Raw genomic sequence first — 22,966 nt, 5'->3', positions numbered from 1 at the left:
ACGGGAAGATCTGTGTTCCAGCCCATGATCCACCCCATGTTCTCAGTGCCCTGAGGATGGGGGAAGCGCAAAGGCACCACGTCTTCAAAGCTTTCTGATTCCACAAAGCAGCTTTAATATACATAAAAAATAGATTTTTCTATATTATATATATATTTAAATATATTTAAATATATTTATTTATATATATTGCAGAATATTTGCATATAATATTCTGCAGAATATTTTGTTTCTCGCCTCAATGGGGAAAATATTTCCCTGGGGTGTGAAGTGTCTCATGAGGTGTACTCTGAACAAGACCAAGACACCAGCATTTTCCCTAGAAATCCTGAGTTTTTGGGAAACACTGGTTTTTTTGGACACTCCTATTGGGAACCATAGATGGTCCTTCGCTGTTCCAGGTGGAATCACGGCGCGGTCGAGCAGGACATTTGCTCTTATTCTCCAGCTCCTCTGACCACAAAGCCGGGACTGTGGTCGGAAGCTTTCAGCACTATATGGGCACTAGGAATAAATCCAAATAATCCCATTTTTACACCAAGAGCCAATGAAAACGCCCTGGGTTTGTTTCCAGGGAGGATTCCTACGTGTCTGGGATGGAGGGTGACCTGTGCAGGGTGACCTTAGCGCTTGGAACCTGCAGATTCCCAGGGGATATTGTATAAATCTATATATACAACAGGTAAAAGAGGATCCTCTCTTGGTGTCCTCAGGCTCAGTTCAAACAGGAGAAGCTTTGAGCCGGGCTCAGAGTTCCCTGGCGGGAGCTGGTGCCAGGTGGAGAGGCTGCATGCAGGCATGGGATGCGATCTGCAGGCAGGGGACGTGATCTGCAGGCAGGGGACGTGATCTGCAGGCAGGGGGTGCGATCTGCAGGCAGGGGATGCAATCTGCAGGCAGGGGGTGCAATCTGCAGGGAGGGGGTGCAATCTGCAGGCAGGGCCATATAGACTGCAGGCAGAGGCATTCAAGCTACAGGCAGGGACATTCATGCTGCAGGCAGGAGATTCAGGCTGCAGGCAGGGCGTGCAATCTGCAGGCAGAGGTATTCAATCTGCAGGCAGGGCATGCAATCTGCAGGCAGAGGTATTCAATCTGCAGGCAGGGCATGCAATCTGCAGGCAGAGGCATTAAATCTGCAGGCAGGGCGTGCAATCTGCAGGCAGAGGTATTCAATCTGCAGGCAGGGCATGCAATCTGCAGGCAGAGGTATTCAATCTGCAGGCAGGGCGTGCAATCTGCAGGCAGGGACATTGAGGTTGCAGGCAGGGACACTGAGGTTGCAGGCAGGGACATTCAGGTTGCAGGCAGGGACATTCAGGTTGCAAGCAGGGACACTGAGGTTGCAGGCAGAGATACTGAGGTTGCAGGCAGAGATACTGAGGTTGCAGGCAGGGACATTGAGGTTGCAGGCAGGGACATTCAGGTTGCAGGCAGGGACATTCAGGTTGCAGGCAGGGACACTGAGGTTGCAGGCAGGGACACTGAGGTTGCAGGCAGGTCCCCAGGCTCCCGCTGAGCCCAGGGCCAGCTGCTGAACAGCAATGACTGGAAGGACATTGGAGGTCCCAGCAAAGCTCCCAACAAGGAGAAACCTGCAGGCGAGCCCTTCATACACCGTGTCCTGGCTTTGTTGAATCAAATTTTCTCTTTTAGTGAATTTTTCTGCCAGCTGAAGTCTTCTTACTGACTGCATTTTCCTGAAAAGCTAAATACATGTTTCGGTAGACATAGCAATGGAATGTGAGGATGTTTGATAAGGATGGACGCACATCCCACGAGAGGGGCAACGAGAAACAGGTGACCAAAAACTGACCAACTAACTATTCCATCCCATTCACGTCACATTTCATATAAAAGTGGGAGATCACAAGGATCTCGGCCCTTTTCCCTATGGCCAACATTAAGAGGTGACTTTGCGCGTCGTCCCTGCAAACCAGGGACAGTGACAGAGTGAATCCAGCTGCGGTTGGCTGCAGAGTCCAGTCCAGGACTGTGGGTGCCAGCTCTGCAGTTGCTGGGACTTTCAGATTGGTTTTGTATATTTTGTATTATTTTCTCTATTTTTATTGGTAGCATTAGTAAAACATTTTTAGTCTTTCCAACTCTCTCCTCTCGGCCCTTCTTTCCCTCCCGATCGCCTGTCCTGAGTGGGAAGGGGGCAGAGGGAGGGACTAAAGGTGGAAGCGGGGCTTAACAATACATCTGCCATGGGTTTATTGTCATCCCGCAATCAAACTTCAACACACGGCCAGAGCAAAAAGGGCAACAGAAGCAGGGAAAGAGTTTGAACCCCGCTCTGTCTGCAGCCCTTGCATCCCTGCGTCCCTGTTCTGCTCGGACTGGTGGTCCCTGTTCTGCTCGGACTGGTGGTCCCTGTCCTGCTCGGACTGGTGATCCCTGTCCTGCTCGGACTGGTGGTCCCTGTCCTGCTTGGACTGGTGGTCCCTGTCCTGCTCGGACTGGTCGTCCCTGTTCTGCTCGGACTGGTGGTCCCTGTGCCCTAACAGGATTCCCTTGATGCCTCCCTCCCACCATCAGCCCTTTTCCAGGATGAGAGGGGCAGGACACACACACAAATCCTCTCCCTGCCCCATGGGATCTCCAAACTGCCCACGCAGAGCGAGGATTCCACCTCCAGCAGTAAACGCAGTGAGGTCCTTATCTTAAACAGGACCCGATGGTGCTCCTGGCACACGAATCAGAACAGAAGTGAGGAGGGATTGGTTTTTCCACGCGTTTAGTCAGGGATGTCGTGGTGAGCTCGGCCAAAAGCTGGGATGCCAGGAGCATCCTTCGTAGCCAGGCACCACCAGCGCGACCGCCAGATTTGGGTGCCTGCTGAGCTCAATCTCCGAGCAGACACAGAAGCTCAAAAATCCAGGGGAAGGCGGCCAAATGCATGAAACCAGAAACATCCCATGAAACACGGCCTTGCTTTTTCAAAATCTGAATAAAAATCGACCCGACCAAAGTGTAATTAAATACAACAACGTTTAGCTAGGAAAGAGGGAAAAATCCCAAGTAATAACGAGTGTAAATCAATATTTGCGTTGTTTTTGTGTGATGCCGCTGGAACGAACAGCAAAACCACTTGCAGCTCCAGGAAAACACTGAGTTTTTGGGGGAAAAGAGTTGGTTTCTGCTATTTGACATAACACGGAGTCTCCACGAAGGGCTCCGAGTACAGAGCAGGGAGGAGGCAACGCCGCAGAAACCTGTGCTTTCACAATTATTGCCTCCTTCTTACTACTTAGCACCTCTGGAATGGTTTCTCCAGCCCTTCCCATGGACAGGAGGACAGAGGGATGGGGAGAGCCATGATTTAATCCCTTCTTTCTCAACAGGAACAACCGAGTGCGCACGACTTCAAATCATCTGAAAGCGATTACGGCGGCGAGGAGAAATTCCACACCTCGCTTTTCGGTTGCACGTTGCAGGCACATAAAGCCATCTGCAAAACGCAGCCGCGTTCTCCCACGTGAAGTTATAAATTACCCCAAGGGGTTCTTTGCTTAAGAAAAAAAATCACCTAGAAGGAGCAGAATTTGTTAAGTGCTGGAAAGGGGGAGGCTGGTCATTTTTCTTATCAGTCTGGGAGGAGGGGAAATGCATCCAAGAACCAGCATGAATTATTCTAGTGCCGTAGAAACAGAGGAGGATCCAAAACCCCATCCCAAGCCAAGCTGGAGGCACGGGCTCCGGTATTATTTATTTTGCTTTGCAGTGGAACTGATGGTAAGGCAAGAAAAAGCCACTTTCTTGATGAATGAGGTGAAAACCCCCTCGTCTCAGACATTACGTTGGTACAACGTGCTCCGAGCCTTGATAACGAGAGATAGGCCTGACCAAACACCTATAAATTTCTCCGCAACTCTAAAGAATTACAGACCGCTGCGATTTTTGCTGCTGCTCAACCCAGTAAAACGGCCGCATTGCTCATTGGGCTGCATGACCATCAGGGATTTTCTCACCTCTGACATCAGCTGCTCAAACCTCTTTGAAAACCATCGTAAAATCATATTGGTTGGAAGAGAGCCTCAAGATCATCGAGTCCAACCATAACCTGACTCCAGCACTAAACAATGCCCCTAAGAAAATCAGTTAACCTCAGGGTTATTAGACACAAATTAAAACACAGGTGCGAAGAGGTGAGCACCTCGCAGTGAGTCTGCAGCAGAGACCAGAAACACAAACTCTCTTTGTGACCCATCATGGTCCCACCAGGTTGTTCCTCAGGGTGTCTGCAGCCACGTGTGCTGTCACCATCTCTGTCACCACAGAGGTCGCAGGGATGGAGACCTAGGGGAACAGCCAAGACCTTGGTCAACCCCCCATCCTCCCCTGCACCCATCGTACCGGGAAGGCGTAGATGAAGATCCCCAGGAAGAGCAGTAAAATGAAGAGCACAATGGCCAGGATAACCACCCACTTGTACCGACGCCACAGGATGTACTTCATGGTCTTGTACGGGGAGGTGAACCACAGGAACGAGGTCTCTGGGCGCCTGGAGACAAACGGAGTTGACGTCATGGCTGAGTTCCATGGTAGTTCCACCCTCCTGGATCCCCAGCCCCATGAACATACCCCGGCTGCTCATCCTTTAAACCCGCATCCCTCTGGGAGGACCACGTCAAAGGGTCTCCTTGGTGGTCCAGACCAGCTTCCCAGCCACCCTGGACAGCCTCAGCTTGTACAGGATCACAGAATCGTTTTGATTGGAAAAGACCTTTAAGGTCATCAAGTCCAACTGTTCCCCCAGCCTTGTCCCTGCCCCATGTCCTGAGAACCTCCTGTCCGTCTGTCCAGCCCTCCAGAGATGGTGACTCCAGCACTGCCCTGGGCAGCCTGTTCCAATGCCCCACAGCCCTTTGGGGAAGAAATTGCGCCCCACATCCAACCTCAACCTCCCCTGGTGCAACTCGAGGCCATTTCCTCTCAATGGCTCATAGTTTAAGCTTAAACAGTTGAGAAACTGAGCCTACAGGGGAGCAAGCCCGTTGTAGACAGCAGACCTCCAACTGGGAGCCCAGATTTTCAATTTCCTCTTGAAAACTCTGTGCCCTGGTGGTTAGTTTTCCATTCAAAATGCTCTTACTTGGGGTCCTCCAGCCTGGGGTTCATGTTCGGCTCATCCCGCCCTACGCCAGCTGGCCGCTCTTCATGCTCTTGTTCGGCCACAATTTCCAAGGTCATCTCCAGTTTGCCCTGTGTGGGTCAAACAAAAACAAACTTATCAACAAAACAGACAAAAAAAAAAAGAGAGATGAGAAACGAATGTATGATGCAAAATACTGACTGGGGAAAGAAAACCTACTCTGAGTGTAACCCAACCACACCAACAAGGGCCGTGAGGAGCCCAGTAAGAGCAGATTTCACACAGGTCCCTCACCTGCCCACTCCCACTTTCTCAGCAGATGCTCCAGGACACCTCAAATGTCACTGACACTCAACTGAAGGCAACTGACTTGAGGGTCTTTTGCTGAATGATTTAATTCACTGCCCGGACTCCTTTACCTGAATTGAACAGTCGCCAAAGACTTGAACAGGAGCCCAGGCATTTGTATTTAAATATATCAGTCTGGCAGCTAAAACCCTTCCCTTTCCCCACACAATATTATTAAGAATGGATACGGTACAGAGTCGGATGAGGAGGCACGTTCCAAAGCCACAGCAAAAATCCCACAGAACAAATCATTGCTTCTGAGGCATTTGCGTGGTGCTGGACAAACCCTGGAAGACATCCTGCCCACAAAAGCTGGTCCAGCTTGTGAATCTGCAGCCCAAGACTGTGTTTCCTGCCCTGATCACGGAATCCTGCCCAGCCACAATGCCTTGAGTGAGTTCCCCATGAGAACATGTGCAGAGGACACCTCACCGCCAGGATCTTCTTGTGATCCTGCTCAGCCACACAGGGCCACCAGCCCTTGACGGTTTTCTGCTCGAAGAGTGACACAAAGCGACCTGAAGCCAAGGTCTCATCTACCAGCTCCAAGGAGCACTTCTCAGCGGTCTTGGCAGGCTTGGGCATCTTGTTGAGGTCCATCTGGATGGAGCCTGCAAGGAGGAACATTAACAGGAGGACATCTCAGTGTAACAGGTCCTTAGAACATGGAATCTTTCATAGAATCAGAATCATAGAATAGTTTGGGTTGGAGGGACCTTCCAAACCCAACCAGTGCCACCCCTGCCATGACAGGGACATCTTCACCAGCTCAGGTTGCTCAGAGCCCCGTCCAGCCTGGCCTGGGATGTCTCCAGGGATGGTTCAGCCACCACCTCTCTGGGTTCCTGCCCAGGCTCTCACCACCCTCAGGCACAACAATTTCTTCCTCATGTCTAGATTCTTAAAACCAGTGAAAATAACAGCACAGATCAGGGTTTTTTTGTGAAACCCTTTTGATTAAAAGTGCTTTGCAAAAACCAAAAACTACGGGGTTTTTTTGGAATTTGCAAAAAATGAATGTTGGCAGCAAAGAGCTCATGACGTGCAGAGCCAGAACTGGAAAACACACCTTGGAGAGGTTAATTCGGCACTCAGCCTACGTGATTAATCAAAGACAAGGTGTAAAGGATCTTTATCACATACAGCCTCAGTGAAGCTTCTGATTTTGGGGGATTTTTAGTGGCAAAATGAAAGGCAGAGCACGATCCAACCAAAAACCTGTAATGCTGGAACCTCCAGCTTCTGCACAGCTCATCTGCCGCAAGGCTCTGCGATTTTTCCTATTAGAGGGGTTTGTTTTATTTTTCTCTTGGCACAAATCTCGACTTCTGAGGATGATTAATGAGGTTAGCACTGAAAAAAGGCAAGCGTTGGACTGAGCTGTGCTCATGTCGAAACACCCCAGGTAAGGCAAGGAGAGGAGCCTGATCCCGCCTGGTGGTCGCAGCTCGAATACGTGATGAACGAGCACGTCTCATCGCAGACTCAGTTGAGTCACGGAGAATTGGGGCCTTCTTGGAAGGTGGTGGCTCCGTTGGGATCGGATGATGCGCTCAGCATCGTGTCAGCCCAGGAACAGGCTGGGACTGGAAATCTGCCCAACACAAACCACTTAGCACCAGTCCTGGGCTTACAGTGCTGACACTGAATCCTGTTCAGTGGCTTAAACTGGTCTTGTTACGCTTTCTTCATCTCCTGAAAGGATTCAATAACTTTTTCCTTCCCGTCTGCATCAGCAGGAATGGAGCCAAAAAAACAGCTCTCCTGACTTACCCAAATAGTCATCGAAGGAGAACTTGTCGTTGTCCCAGATCTGGAAGATGAGCTGCGGTGGAATCTTGTTTTCTGTCTTGTCCAAGCTCCAGAAGTGCTCCTGCAATCATGCCAGCAAAGAAAAATACATCAATAAACTAAGAAATGAATGGCTTTTTCGTAGAAGTGGGAAGACCCAGAGCGCTGTCATCTCCAAGCTGGGGAAGTCCTGTGAAGTATCGCTCATGCTGGGTCCTTCTCCAGTTGTCCAAGGCCAAAGCCACTGGTTTGGGGCAGCCCTTGGACCAGGATGCCCAGTGGGAAGTCCAAGGTGCTTCTGGAACTTGGGTTGTTACCAATTTTTGCCTTAATTTAGTGGCAATATTTTAGCAAACGGGCACCGTGAGCTTGCAAGAGGGATCTTTCAGAGGGACAGGGCCATATTCATGTGATGTCGATGAGGGTGACTCTCGTGGTAACCTTGATTTCATCTCGGTGGCTTTGATTTGTGTCTTGGTAGCTCTGAATCACTGTTTAGTGGCAGTGAACCGTGTCATGGAACTTTGCTAAGTGGCACTTCCACAACATCATATTAAAGCCACTTTTGCTAATACCTTTGATGGTGACTCTTTAGGAGATCTAAACCACCCATTCACGACACGATCCTAAATCAGGGTCTGCGACAACTTCTCTAACAAGGAGAGTTTGAATCCCATCATTGTGACAATGAGCTGTGGGAAACTGCAGCGAGTCTGTGGAGTCCTTGACAGGAAGTATGGGAATAGAGATCAGCCCTGAAGATATTAAGGCTTCCCCTGAGAAGGATGGGAGTTAAGGAGTATCCAGAGATATTAACTTGTACCCATAAGAGAGAAGGGAGTAGAAGAATAACATGAATGATAGCAAAATTAGCCAATGGGATGTTAGTGCTGTAACTTGTAACCAATAGTGAAAAGACACAGGAACTGGTAGAATTGTATAAAAATGCACTTGTAGCAATAAATGGCATCTACTACTTTCATCCTGGAAGAGCTTGGTCTATGTCGTTTGTCCGTCCCAACCGCGACAATGAGCTTGCGGTTACAACATTACAATCCATGGTGGATACGCGCCCACGCCACAAAATCTGCAGTTTCTGTGGTTGCAACCGGTAATATTTCCCAGGAGGGATCTAACAGCACTTTGGGGATGCCACAAGATGCCTGAAGGTCAGGCCTAAGAAGCGTCAGGACGGGAGAGACCCAGACGCACACAAAGCCCAGGTTTTGTTGTTTCTGGCTCCAGCAAGGCTTGGAAGAGGAGGTAGAGTCGGGACCAGTGTCCATGGACGGCAACACAGCGCATCACGAACGGAACACATTTCATTAAACGCAGGAAACTTCAGCATTATTCATGACACATACGTAGCACCATAAATTCACTGCGGTGCCTACAAGACTCTGATTCATTATATCGCGCAATATTAAAAATAAAAAGAATGTGTCACACTCCACGAGAACATAAATATTCAAGCAGGGAGACTGTAGGCACTTAATTCCCACTGAAACTGGTTTCGCTTTAAGAGATCACCCTGGATGGTTATATTTCAATTTAGCTCCATTCCCCGCCTCGCTTTGGAAAAACACGCCAGCATTTTTGCAATGGAGCATTTTATTTATGCATTTTAAATATTTTATAATCTAGAAAAATAAAGCGAAGCGAATGGAAACTTCCATCTCTCCCCCTCTGCTCTTTGCAATGTATTAAAACGGATGTTTATCCAAGGAGCGGGGGAACATGTTTTCCCACCTAATAAGTCAATTTAAATTAAAACTGCTAAAAAGGGAAAGAACTTATGGCGATTCTTTCCTTTCCTATATATTAGTAGGGTTGCAGAGGGCTGTTAGTCATCCAGAGGAGAAAGACCCCAGGAGCCATGTACCCATGCCTACTAAAGAAGGTGGTCAGGTGCCCTCACTATGGGTTGGGAAGGTTCACCTGGGGTGTGCGAGATGGAGGAGGAACCATCTCCCATGGTGTGCACCACGTGGGTTGGGAAGGTTCACCTGGGGTGTGCGAGATGGAGGAGGAACCATCATCTCCCACGGTGTGCACCACGTGGGTTGGGAAGGTTCATCTGGGGTGTGCGAGATGGAGGAGGAACCATCATCTCCCACGGTGTGCACCACGTGGGTTGGGAAGGTTCACCTGGGGTGTGCGAGATGGAGGAGGAACCATCATCTCCCACGGTGTGCACCACATGGGTTGGGAAGGTTCATCTGGGGTGTGCGAGATGGAGGAGGAACCATCATCTCCCATGGTGTGCACCACGTGGGTTGGGAAGGTTCACCTGGGGTGTGCGAGATGGAGGAGGAACCATCATCTCCCATGGTGTGCACCACGTGGGTTGGGAAGGTTCACCTGGGGTGTGCGAGATGGAGGAGGAACCATCATCGTCCATGGTGTGCACCACATGGGTTGGGAAGGTTCACCTGGGGTGTGCGAGATGGAGGAGGAACCATCATCTCCCATGGTGTGCACCACATGGGTTGGGAAGGTTCACCTGGGGTGTGCGAGATGGAGGAGGAACCATCTCCCATGGTGTGCACCACAGTGAGACACCACGAGCTCCTTCCATTGCCCGTTGTTGGGGCAATCCAGGCATTCCCATCCATGCTCAGCCTGGGAGAACACGGAACGTCCTGCAGATGCCTCCTCCTCTCCAGTAATAACTTAATCCTGCCCCAGAGGCTGATTTCACCACATGTGCCTTCGTCAAACATCTCCACGCTCCGAGAGCGTCGCCACGCTGCTGCCTGAGCTGAAGCGCCTCTTCAGGCACATCTTGGACCTTCTCTTCACACCACCCACCCACCTGAGGTTCGACACGAGCAAACCCAGCGCCCGAGCAGCCCCTCTGAAAGGGACGTGAGGCAATGGCAGCTCTACCTGCTGGAAGACCCAATCTCATGAGTGTCCTGATGGGGAAAGAGAAGGAACCAGGAAAATGAATCATAGAATCACAGAATCATTCCGGTTGGAAGAGACCCTCAAGATCACCAAGTCCAACCATAACCTAACTGTAGGATTAAACCATGTCCCGAAGACCCTCGTCTAAACACCTTTTAAACAAGCAAGCTGCTGTGGGACCCAAGTTGCTGTAGCAGCTCCTGTCCTCATGGTGGGTTCCTTCCCCATCTGCAGGGATGGCTGATGTCTCCTGGGACAGGAGAACACCTTGGACCCAGGCCAGAGGCAGCAGATGCTGCAGTGTGTTATGGTCACGTCCCACACGGTAAAACACAACTGGGTAAGTGTCCCCCAGGACAGACCATGCAAGTGCTAAAAAACGTGCAGGACTTCAGGTTTTCACCTTCCCTTTTTCCCATTGCAATGCCCAAGGACTTGCCCACACTCTAAGGACATAAAGACCTCATCGTGGCCTACAACTTCTCCAGGGGAGCAGGAGGGGCAGGGTGAGCTCTGCTCTGTGACAGTGACAGAGCCCAGGGAACAGCAGATGTGCCAGGGAGGGTCAGTGGGACATGAGGCAAAGGTTCTTCCCCCAGAGGTGCTGGACACTGAACAGGCTCCCAGGGAGGTGTCACGGCCCAACCTGACAGTGTTCAAGGAGAGACTGGACACCGTCCTCAGACACACGGGGTGACCTGTGGGGTGTCCTGTGCAGGGACAGGAGCTGGACTCCGTGATCCTGTGGGTCCCTCCAGCTCAGGACATTCTGTGATTCTGTGAAAACAACGTGCAAGAGGCACAAACACAGGAGGCTCCATCTGAACATGAGCAGGAACTTCTTTGCTGGGAGGTGCCAGAGCCTGGCCCAGGCTGCCCAGAGATGGTGTGGAGTCTCCTTCTCTGAGACATTCAAACCCCCTGGGATCCTGCGTGATCTGCTCTGTGACCCTACGTGATCTGCTCTGTGACCCTGTGTGATCTGCTCTGTGACCCTGCGTGATCTGCTCTTTGACCCTACATGATCTGCTCTGTGACCCTGTGTGATCTGCTCTGTAACCCTGCGTGATCTGCTCTTTGACCCTACGTGATCTGCTCTGTGACCCTGTGTGATCTGCTCTGTGACCCTGTGTGATCTGCTCTTTGACCCTACGTGATCTGCTCTGTGACCCTACATGATCTGCTCTTTGACCCTACGTGATCTGCTCTTTGACCCTACGTGATCTGCTCTTTGACCCTACATGATCTGCTCTGTGACTCTGTGTGATCTGCTCTTTGACCCTACGTGATCTGCTCTGTGACCCTACGTGATCTGCTCTGTGACCCTGTGTGATCTGCTCTGTGACCCTGCGTGATCTGCTCTGTGACCCTGCGTGATCTGCTCTTTGACCCTACGTGATCTGCTCTGTGACCCTGTGTGATCTGCTCTGTGACCCTGTGTGATCTGCTCTGTAACCCTGCGTGATCTGCTCTTTGACCCTACGTGATCTGCTCTGTGACCCTGTGTGATCTGCTCTTTGACCCTGCGTGATCTGCTCTGTGACCCTGTGTGATCTGCTCTGTGACCCTGCATGATCTGCTCTGTGACCCTGTGTGATCTGCTCTGTGACCCTGCGTGATCTGCTCTATGACCCTGTGTGATCTGCTCTGTGACCCTGTGTGATCTGCTCTGTGACCCTGCGTGATCTGCTCTGTGACCCTGCGTGATCTGCTCTTTGACCCTACGTGATCTGCTCTGTGACCCTGTGTGATCTGCTCTGTAACCCTGCGTGATCTGCTCTGTGACCCTGAGCGAGCAGGTGGGGCTGGGGATCCACAGAGGTCCCTTCAACCCAAACCAGGCTGGGATCCTATGAAAACCCATCCCCTGGCCAAGTGGATCCTTGCTGCATCCCCCCGACTCCCCAGCACCACTTCTACCCCCACCAGCAACACCCTGGCTAATATGCTAATGACAGACGACTCGGGCAGGATTCGACCCTTCCCGGGTGGCAGCGCTGAGCTCGTCCAACGCTAGCACCATCCGTACAGCTTTGGCCTTTCTTGTGGAAAAACAGTGTAAATGCGGTTTGGCTGGGGGCGCAGCGCTGCTCCTCAGAGCCCGCGACACCGGGGACACGGCGCGGCGGAGCTGGACGGGACGGGAATTCGATGCTGAGCGAAGTTTATGGGTCCATTTCAAGGCAGTGTGAAACTTGCCTCCACGATTTAATCTAGCTACGAAAGTTCGCTGTAAAAACAACCCGCGGCAAGAAATTTATTTCCCAGCCTTTTGCAAGACGTGGGAAGGAAGGGGGCTTGAATTATTGTTGGGGGGTTTGTTTTGCGGCATGGCGGGAGAGGGGAGGCTGGTGAATATTTTACGGCCGTGAATAATGCAGCAGGGGAGGCAGGGAAAAAAATAAGCTCGTATCACTTGGAAAGTGTTGACAGGGCTGCATTTCTTCTGGGTTGCTTATGTGCTACGGAATACAAAGTAAGGAGCAACCCTGCTTTTCAGGGAGGCAGAGAAACCCCAGCGTGTTCATGGCCAAGCAAGCCCGACCTGTTCCAGCATGTGCAGAGAACCAGAGAATGATTTCACTTAGAAGAGACATTCAGGATCACGGAATCACAGAATGGTTGGGGTTGGAAGGGACCTCTGGAGATCATCCAGTCCAACCATAACCCACCCTGTCCATGCCCCATGTCCTGAGAACCTCCTGTCCGTCTGTCCAGCCCTCCAGGGCTGGTGACTCCAGCACTGCCCTGGGCAGCCTGTTCCAATGCCCCACAGCCCTTTGGGGAAGAAATTGTTCCCACATCCAACCTCAACCTCTACCTTCAACATCCAGCTACCGGCTCTCATTACACTTGCATTTATTGCTTAAGGAGTCTCCTGATGTCAAGCGGAATCTCAGGACCATCTAAGGAAACCATATGGGAAATGTCCAGGGAATTCTTCCCAGAGTCCCAGCTTGTAGCGACCATAATGACCATCGCATCTCCCTGTTACAGTCCCACTAAAACACATAACACACAATCACCTGGTCTAACTTTGCCTTCCTCTGAATAAACACTGGACTTGGACCCCATTCAGAACGTTGCATTTGGCTAAATGTGGAAGGAAAAGGAACGGTTTCACCTTTTGCTTCGCTTTCTGACGCCACCAAGAAAAACAGGGAAGGACATAAAAAGGGACCAGAAACAGGAAAGGAAAAAGTCCAAAATTAAAAGGCAATAGCCTTTTTTTTTTAAAAAAAATCTTTCTAACACCGAAGAGGAATTTAAAATGTCAGTCTAATAAAATATTAACTGTTTTTAACAAAAATCCATCCATGAAAGTCCAAATTTCAAAGCAAAACCAGCCAGAGCACGGAGATTTCTTGGTGCACCCTGGGGATTCAGCAACAAACGTAACAGAATGAGGGGTGAAGCAGGAACTTGGATGCAGAAAACTTCACATTACTTATTTTTATAAAAAAATAAAGAATACGGAGGCTACCCGCTCAGTTCCAGGGTAAAACAAAAGCTGATTCCGAGCATCGCGCCCTGAGGTGTCACTGTGCGACAGGAGCCTCCCCGTGCAAAATCGATGGGGACGGGGACGTCCCCGCACGGCCCAGCGCTGGCACCGCGTCCCGGGTCCTGCTGGGCACGGAGGGGTTCACCGCCTCATCTGCCCCGCGTGAAGCGGGGAAGGAACTTATCCTGGGCTCAACTCAGCTGTAGGAACAAAACAAGCTGTGGGTCGCGGCCCCTTCTGCCCCGCTTTCCCTCAAATGCCTTTGGACTTCTCTCTCTAGGTGGGTTTAGGACCACAGATCTCTCTCTCTCTCTCGTATGGCTCCTGAAGAGCTATCTCTGCTAAAATTCTGGGATGCCGCCAGCTGATCGGTTATAGAAAAACCCTTCCAAACGTCAAGTTTGTTGTTATATTCCATGCCAGAGCCAGCAAACTTGGAGGCTTCAGCCGCACCTGGCAGAAATTGTTCTCAGTTATTTAAAGACGCACACGTGAGTTTCACTGATTTCTCACGGCCACGGGGGTTTTCTGGGATTGAGAGGTGGCGGCTGAACCATCCCTGAGACATCCCAGGCCAGGCTGGACAGGGCTCTGAGCAACCTGAGCTGGTGAAGATGTCCCTGTCATGGAAGGGGTGGCACTGGGGGACTGGGGAGATCCCTCCAACCCAAACTGTTCTATTATCCTATGACCACCTACTTCTATCCATGCATACACCCAACACAGCCAGACTGCAGATGTCCAAAGACCTCCAACTCCAAGTCAGTGTGTGTTTGTGCCCAGGCAGGTTGTGATTAACCTCCTTAAAATCTGGATAGGCCCCTCTTGTTGAAAACATAGAGTAGGAGACATCAAATGAATGCAAGAACTCCTTGAAAAGAGCCTCAGCACAACCACCCCGACCTCCCTGCTGAATAAACCAGACTGCTGTTTGCAGCTTCTTCCACCGCGGTGGGATGGATGCTCTCCCAATGGTTCTCTTTGTCTTTGCAAAACAGAATCTTCTGCATTTTGGCATCAATACTTCATTTTCTTGTTGATACCTGACACCGAGGGCTGGGAGCAGAGCAAGTGTGAAGGCAATGGCTGTGTTCCTCGGTTTTGGCCAGCGACAGGGCACGACACAGATTTGGAACTGCCGGCAATGCTTCCATACTCATTATGCTCATCTCCTGGAATGCCTTTTATGCAACAGTTTTCAGATGATACATGAACAAACCAGCCAAGTCTTGGAAGCTCCAACCTAGTGGTTTATTTCCAGGTCCACTCAACTTGTATTTTGAGATGCTCTTGAAATTCTACCCTGAATATTCATTTATGCAGATGACATTTGCTTAGACGTTCAGTGTCAAGCATTTTCTGCCCCAGAGGACATCTAGAATTCAGGTTTGGCAGCTATATTCAGCTACCAATGGAACTGGCACTTGAAGCTGAACATTTCATAACCAATTTCATGCATTTTCCAACTCCCCAGCGCCTACCAGCCACAGGACCCCAGTGCCGCCCTGACTGGGCGCCCAGTGAAACGGGATCCACATTCAGCCCATCTTGGCATCGCCCTCACTAGACTCGAGTTTTACCATGACCATCTGATAACATCGTCTGCAAGAGTCAAGACCTGCCAGGCTTAGACCTGAGGATCTAAGGTTTCAACCCTGTGAACATCAGCTCTTCTCTCTGCTGGTTGGTAGCAGAGCATCGCGTTCATCCAGGACCTGGGGCTTGGACTAGATGACCTTTGAAGATCCCTTCCAACCCAAACTAGTCTATGATCCTATGACCTGGACTTGCCTGGTCCTTCCCCTGCATAAGTCAATATGCAATTTCAGGCAATGTGTATTGATCCCCTCACCCAAACGACTGTATGATTTGCAGTCAAAGGAACAAGAACAGAAGGAAATTCTGAATAAATGCTGAGAGTACAGTAAAGAAACACGCATCTACATATTTTCAGAAGAGCTGTCCCAACGATGGACTTCAACTTCCATGGGGATTTTCTTGAAATTCAGAATGGGGTAAATTCCTTTCTCTGAAGGACAAGCAAAATCTATATAAGAGAAGATGTGGATGGGAAAGGGCAGTTCTAGCCAGGTGGGGATTGGGCTCTTCTCCCAGGCAGTCAGCAACAGGACAAGGGGGCATGGGCTTCAACTCTGCCAGGGGAAATTGAGGCTGGAGATGAGAAAGCAATTCTGTGCAGAGAGAGTGGTCAGCATTGGAATGGCTGCCCAGGGAGGTGCTGGACTCACCAGCCCTGGAGGTTTGTAAACTGAGATTGGCCATGGCACTGAGTGCCATGATCTGGTCAATGGACTGGAGTTGGACCAAGGGTTGGACTGGATGAGCTCTGAGGGCTTTTCCAGCCCAGTCCATTCTGGGATTCTGTGTGAAAACATTCTGAAATGGTTAAAATATTTAGAAGAGCAGGAATAAGAGTCTACGCTTTCAATCTACAAGTTGAATCGATGCTCAGAGGACTTACAGACTTTCCCTTGAGGTGCCCCATGGAAGATCGGAGCCTCCAAATCCCAAGCAATCCCACCCCTTTGAGGCTTTGGAGATAAAGTTCCCAAAACTTCCAGTGCTGTGGCAAGGATTAAACAATGCTGGCTACCGCCGGCCATCCCAAGGCTCCAGGGTCTGGTTGCTGGGTTTTCCCCGGGTTCACGGGCTCCCAGCTCCTCCCAGACCCGCACACCAGAACTAAACACCATGGAGACCCCTCCTGCCCGGCGGCATCCTCGCTCTTCTGGGAGAACATCTGCGGTTTGGGCTGGGGTGACCCATTCCTGGGGTGCACCCTGCGGTGCCAAAGAGAGCTCCAGCCTGCGGGGCGGCAAGAGCAGCGAACAAAGGAGAGCGAACGGAGATCCGCTTCCCTCCCCGCGGCGCTCGCTCCGGGGCCGACACCAGCCCGCCTGGGCGCAGGTGGCTTTTAGCAGCTCCAGAATTTGCCATCTGACCGGTTTTGATTTAAATTCCACTTTCCATCGCCTGCGTTTAAAGTTCGGCGCATGGGCTTTTACAGCAGCAGTAATGAACCTGGAGTTCAAACAGCACATGGCGAGATCAAAAATTGCCAGAGCGGAATGTGTCCCGCAAATACAAAGCACGGCTTTTCATTCATTATTTTTTCCTTTACAGAGAGGTTTTACAAGCTGTTTATTTTCTGATACAGTGTTGGCAGACATGTGGTCGGAGGAGAATCAATATCAGCACAGTGGGATGTATTTTCTTAAACGGTTTATAGGGGGGTCTTTGCTTTTTCAAAGGGGGATAATTGAATGTAGTACACACTGTACTTTTGATTTGTTTAACATGAAGCGTGAAATGGGTACGGCTATGATTCTGTCAATCAGTTTAACTATCCGGCAATTCATTTGGAAGCTGGGCCTCCTCGCGGGGCTCGTCTGGCTCGCGGGATGGGGAATGGGCTCAGCATCTGCCCTGCCAAAGCGCCGGTTCCAGCCCAGGCTGCGCTGGGACCTTGCGCTGGGATGGGGGCTCCATGGGAGCTTGATGGATGTAGAAGGTCCCACCACAACAAGGTGGCTTTGGGCACCTCGTATTCAATGAGCACCAGGGTCAAGTTCACAGTAGCAAGGGAGGGAGCGGGGACAAAGACTCGGGGTTGGGTGGCTGAAGGGGTTTGAGCTTTCGGGGAGGTGCCACAGAACAGGACCAAGTTTCGAAAGCCAGCATTGTCCCTGCTGTCCACACAGACCCAACAATTCTCCTTGACAACGTTCTCAGACACACAGGGTGACCTGTGGGGTGTCCTGTGCAGGGACAGGAGCTGGACTCCGTGATCCTGGCGGCTCCCATCCAAGTCTGGACATTCTATGATTCTACAAATCCTTTCAATCTCCAGGTGAGGAGCAGACGTGTCAGTGCACAGATCTTCCCGTGCTGAAGTGTTCCTTGAGAGCCAGCCCAACTGCCACCAGCATTATTCCACGTACACATCCCAACCCATCCCTCTTTCCTTGCCTCCGTGCAGCTTCCAGACCACACTGGATCATCACGGTGCACCAACTTATCTAAGGAACACCAGACACAACAGCCAACTACGGGTGTAGGAATGAGGGGGCCAAAAATCACATCTCCTTTTAACTCCCCAACCAAGTACACAGCTCCCTTATTACAACAAAGACATTTTCACCCTGAATTCCAAACCAAAGCTTGCCTTCCTATTTCTGCATCAACGGCGCATTCTGACCCCGCAGAGGTTGTGTCCCAAATGTGGATGTTTTAAAAAACTATTTCCCCACATGTCCACAACCTCGTGTTTCAAATAACACAACAGTCAGGCTGAGCCTTGCTTAGCTCCATTTGTGCCGCGGTTGTGCGGGTCTTAGATTGTGCAGCGCATTCATCTTGAGAGTCTTTTCCAACCAAAAATGATGCTATGAGTCTATGATTTCAGCCCAGAGTTACTACGAGAAGGTAGAAACATCTGTCCATGGTCACTCACCTTCTTTGCAATGTAGCACATTTGCTCAGCAGGGAGATAGTCGAAGGGGAAGACGAACCTCCAGTTGAAGTTGCCCTCTCCTCCCATAGACCTGTAGTGCACATCTGTCTTCTGCTTGTTCTCCTCGTGGCCAACCAGCCAGCTGCGAAACACAAACACATTGCGTGAGAAACAAGGAACGCATCAAGGATTTTGGAGTCGTCACAGAGCCCTTGAGCAGGCATGAAAATGTCCCTTATTGTTGTGGCTGCTATCTGTAGGGGTCACCTGGAGGCCATAGGAGATTTGAGGGGAACACAATGGTCCCTAAAGCATTGGGAGGTGAACTAGAGCTGGTGGCAGCAGCCTGAGAAGCTCAGCAATATCTTCTAAAGAAGATGTCCCTGTTTATGGTAGGGGTTGGACCAGATGAGCTTTGAAGGTCCCTTCCACCCTAATCTATTCAATGATTCTCCCACTTCTGAGTTTTATGGATGTGTTAAAGACTCAGCGCAGCCTCAAGTTCTGGCTCTGAGTTCTCACCCATCCGTAAGCACACACCAGCTCCTAACCTGCCCTGCTCGGGGCTCCTTCCTCTGTGCAGCCACCCCAAAAACCTGCCCATGCAGGCAGCCCCAAAGCCAGTCCTGTTGGTGAGCAACCATGCTAAAGGACCAAAAAGGGCTATCTTTTTCCCCTCTATTCTCTGTTGATTTCTCAAAGATTATTATTTCTTAGAATAATAGAATAGTTTGGGTTGGAAGGGACATTCAAAGACCCCCCAGTGCCACCCCTGCCATGACAGGGACATCTTCACCAGCTCAGGGTGCTCAGAGCCCCGTCCAGCCTGGCCTGGGATGTCTCCAGGGATGGTTCAGCCACCACCTCTCTGGGTACCTGGGCCAGGCTCTCACCACCCTCAGGCCAACAATTCCTTCCTCATGTCCAGCCTGAATCTCCCTCCTTTAGTTTAAACCATCACCCCTTGTCCTGTCATAAGATGCCATTACTTGTCCCCAAATTACTTTAAAGCCCTAAGTGGCCAAGAAGCTCTTCCCCAGGAGAGCCCCGATGGCCAGACCCTGCGGTGGCCGGGGTGGTCCCAGCTGCTCCCCACACCACAGTTCCCCCCTGCTCTGAAAGGCTTTGCTGTGGTCACCCCACAACCAGTCCGGGGGCAAACTGAAAACTTCCCATAACAACTATTTTTTTCCAGCTGTGAGTTTTGCAACGCTCGGGTTTCATTCCGCCCTCTTTCCCTGTCCGCATTCTTCAGTCTTCCAGCAGTCAAAGAAACAAAACAATAAAACACATCTATTTGTGTATTTAGAGCCCTGCTGGAGTAAAACCAGAAGATTCAGAGAGAGTCTCTAATAAAAACAATTCTCTCGTTTGATTGTTTTCCACTTAAATTGAAAATACTGGGGTTTTTTTGTCCAGCTATACAAACGATTCCCTCTTCCCCAGTGCGGAGAGCAGCGCATGATCCACCCTAACGTGTTGTGGGACACAAGGGACGTGCACTTGAGTTCATCCTCCGGTACACCCCACACGCACACGTGCTCCCGGGACAGCGAGCGCTCGGTGGCAGCGGGACTTGTGTGCTGAGGTTACGCTAATGCTTGAATTGTGGCTGGATTATTCGCTTTGAGCTGATGGGACGCAAATGGCAGAGCCTACGTGTTTATCCACATCCCCCCAAGCGTGGTGGGGCCCTGGGGATGCGCTCCGAGCGCCCTCTCTTTGCAGGCAAACAGAAGGACAAATAAATGGTTTGAGTTGGATGCCTCTTTGGTGGTTTGTTTGGTGTTCTGTTTCGTTCCTTTCTCGTGGATTTGCTGAACCCTCTCCACTGCAGGGATAAGATGCCAGAAATCCAAAGCATTCAAGTCACAGAGCCCTAGAACTAAAAACATAATGTAGGAATGGCATGGTGACCAAGCAAAGGCTCCTCTTGCCCCACATCCTGCCCCTGAGTGGGTCCATCAGCAGATCTCCAGGGAGGAGTATGGGATTGGAGCAAACACATCCTGATGTTAGGGCAATTCCTCCCCAAAGGGCTGTGGGGCATTGGAACAGGCCGCCCAGGGCAGTGCTGGAGTCACCATCCCTGGAGGGCTGGACAGACGGACAGGAGGTTCTCAGGACATGGGGCAGGGACAGGGGTGGGTTACGGTTGGACTCAATGATCTTGAGGGGCTTTTCCAACCAAAACGATTCTATGATGCTCACGATGCAGCCATTGAGGGGGAAGATGAGGAAGCTGAGCAAGATTTTTAACTCATTTACAGCACTGTAAGATTTACTCGGTCATTGGGGATGCTAAAGGCCAGGAGAGCGATGTCAGCAAGCGCTGGATGCTCTGGTTCTCCTGGTGACACCCCACAAGCACCATAATTCCAGAGCCCCTGAGCTGGAGCCGATAACAACGCACTTGATGCGAATACCAGGTAAGCAGCGCGCATTCTGGATTTACAGGAGGAAAATTGGGATTGTAAAAAAGGGATTTACAGTCTGTTTCAAAATCCTACCTCTTCCTGTCCATAAATCCAAAGAACGCATGAAATAAGTAAGTCCCTTGGCTGGGATTGCACCATTATACAGAAGATAAAACATAAATGGAGTCAGGCAGAGAAGGGAATGTGCCAGAAGAGTTGCTGCTGGTTGACACATTTTTTTGTGTTCCCAGGAAAAAAGGGAATTCCAAGAAAAGCAGCTATGCAAACAGGCCAAGCCATGTCTATGGGACAAGCCCATGGTTGTCCCAGAAGAGCAGTTGAGGAGGAGCTGGCACTGGAAACCACAGAACAGTTTGGGCTGGGAGGGACCTTCAAAGGCCATCTAACCCAACCCCTGCCCTAGCAGGGACGTCTTCAGTGCAGACAACATCCCCCTCTCTCCAATGGCTGGGCTGCTTCCCCACAGCTTATCTTTCTAAAGGCAAATATCGTCATGAAAGCACCTGAGAGATGCGAAGAACTTGACATCACGAGTGGTTGTGAGCCCAGCAGAGACGTGTCTGCCAAGAAGGTGGATCCGTAGTTGGGGAGGTGTGAACGGCCCCTTCATCCCAAGGGATTTGGGTCTACCACAGCAATGTTCACAGAACCATAGAATCGTAGAAACCTTGAATCATTTTGGTTGGAAGAGACCATCAAGATCATCGAGTCCAATCGTTCCCCCACCCCTGTCCCTGCCCCATGTCCTGAGAACCTCCTGTCCGTCTGTCCAGCCCTCCAGGGATGGTGACTCCAGCACTGCCCTGGGCAGCCTGTTCCAATGCCCCACAGCCCTTTGGGGAAGAAATTGTTCCCCACATCCAACCTCAACCTCCCCTGGCGCAACTTGAGGCCATTTGCTCTCATTCTATCCATTGCTACTCGGGACGTTGACACAAGGGCCGTGTTAACTCCTTCATTGCTGCTCTTGTGCCTTCAGGCTACAGTACACAGAATCAGGGTGCCTTACCCTTTGACGTAGATGTCACTCATCTTCTCCCCAGTGATGCTGAGGTCATCAAGGATGACGTCCTTGGTGTTCCAGATGATGCAGCGCAAGAAGAACCTGGATGACACCAGGAATAAAAGCAACGTGAGAGGCTGGAACTCTTGGTCCAGAGCCCACCCAGACAGCCTGGTTGTGCTACTCAGGTATTCGGCTGAAGGAGCTACGACCTGAGCCATCTTTCCAGAAAATGAGCTTAAATAGCGATTTCTCATCTGGACAGGTGAATTCCTCCCCATCCCACACCTCCAGCCCTCTCCTCTCCCCTCACAAACAGAAGGTGCTGGAACCAGCACCACACCGAGTAAGAAATGAAGAAACAAGTCACCTCTTGGCTCTGCGTGGCGTGATGTTGAAAGGGGGGCCGGGCAGCCCCAGCGATTTCGGAAACAGGTCCACCCACATCTGTAGCTTTCCCTGTATGGAAAAAGAAACAGACAGGTGAAGCCTATTGAGCCTCCTAAGTGGGTCATCTTCACCTCCTCAGTGAGCCCTGCCAGTGGAGAGAGAAGATATGAAGTGGTCCTAAGTTCTTCAGTTGAAAACTAAGGGTTCCTTGATGGAAAGGTGTCACCAAGTATTATATTAATATTATTTTAGTGATAGTTGGGTATATGTTAATAGCCTGTGATGTGTAAGAGGTTGGTCTGGATAAGCTGAAGGTGCACTCTGGCTTTACCCTCCACAGGGACAGACTGAAGATGAGGTCTATGGGAGATGCTGGAGAAGCGAGCTGCTCACTTGTTTTCCGCGCTGTCACCAGTTGTCACCGGTTATGGGTTTCTGACCATGGGAGTGGAGGACGGGATGAGGAGAGGGGAATCTAAGCCCACTCTGACAAAACCCTTCCAGGTAGAGAGCAGCAGAAATGCAGCTGAAGTCTCCAGGGGGTGTTTTTAGGTGGTCTCTTATTGTAAAACACCAATAGGTGCCAATAAAACATTTTATTGTGCAACCTCAAGGGCTGAAAGGAAAAAAAAAGCCACCCTTTGACAATCAGCCCATCACAGAGAGCTTCGTGGTTTCTTGCTTTTAGGCAAAAAAATCTTCCGTTTCAGCAGAAAAATTTAAAAGCCCAACCCGACTTACAGCTCACTACGAACAGCCCTGTTGAGCCAGCCTGGTCTGTGGCTTCACAGAGGGTCAGCGCCGGGATTTTGGGAACTGCAACACGTACTGAGTCATGCAGCATCACCCATGGATGCTCTGGGTCAGAAGCACCAGTGCAGGGGAGGTTGAGGTTGGATGTGGGAACAATTCCTTCCCCAAAGGGCTGTGGGGCATTGGAACAGGCTGCCCAGGGCAGTGCTGGAGTCACCATCCCTGGAGGGCTGGACAGACGGACAGGAGGTTCTCA

At 50.7% G+C, this 22,966-nt stretch overlaps 1 protein-coding gene across 10 annotated transcripts in view; it reads right to left on the bottom strand.

Moving 5' to 3' along the window:
* DYSF (dysferlin) overlaps window positions 1-22,966 on the bottom strand; it is a 104,828-nt gene that overhangs the window by 5,797 nt on the left and 76,065 nt on the right. For all 10 annotated transcript variants that reach the window (XM_071808423.1, XM_071808425.1, XM_071808427.1 and 7 more), the window contains 7 exons: window positions 21,938-22,026; window positions 21,574-21,669; window positions 18,127-18,268; window positions 7,220-7,319; window positions 5,879-6,057; window positions 5,099-5,208; window positions 4,360-4,507 (listed from right to left, as the gene is read on the bottom strand). In XM_071808423.1, the coding sequence (XP_071664524.1) occupies window positions 4,360-4,507; window positions 5,099-5,208; window positions 5,879-6,057; window positions 7,220-7,319; window positions 18,127-18,268; window positions 21,574-21,669; window positions 21,938-22,026 (864 nt within the window). The remainder of the gene's footprint in view (window positions 1-4,359; window positions 4,508-5,098; window positions 5,209-5,878; window positions 6,058-7,219; window positions 7,320-18,126; window positions 18,269-21,573; window positions 21,670-21,937; window positions 22,027-22,966) is intronic.

Source organism: Patagioenas fasciata, chromosome 4, assembly GCF_037038585.1.
Source record: "Patagioenas fasciata isolate bPatFas1 chromosome 4, bPatFas1.hap1, whole genome shotgun sequence".
Lineage (NCBI taxonomy): Eukaryota > Metazoa > Chordata > Aves > Columbiformes > Columbidae > Patagioenas > Patagioenas fasciata.
This window is presented reverse-complemented; position numbering and strand designations above follow the sequence as displayed.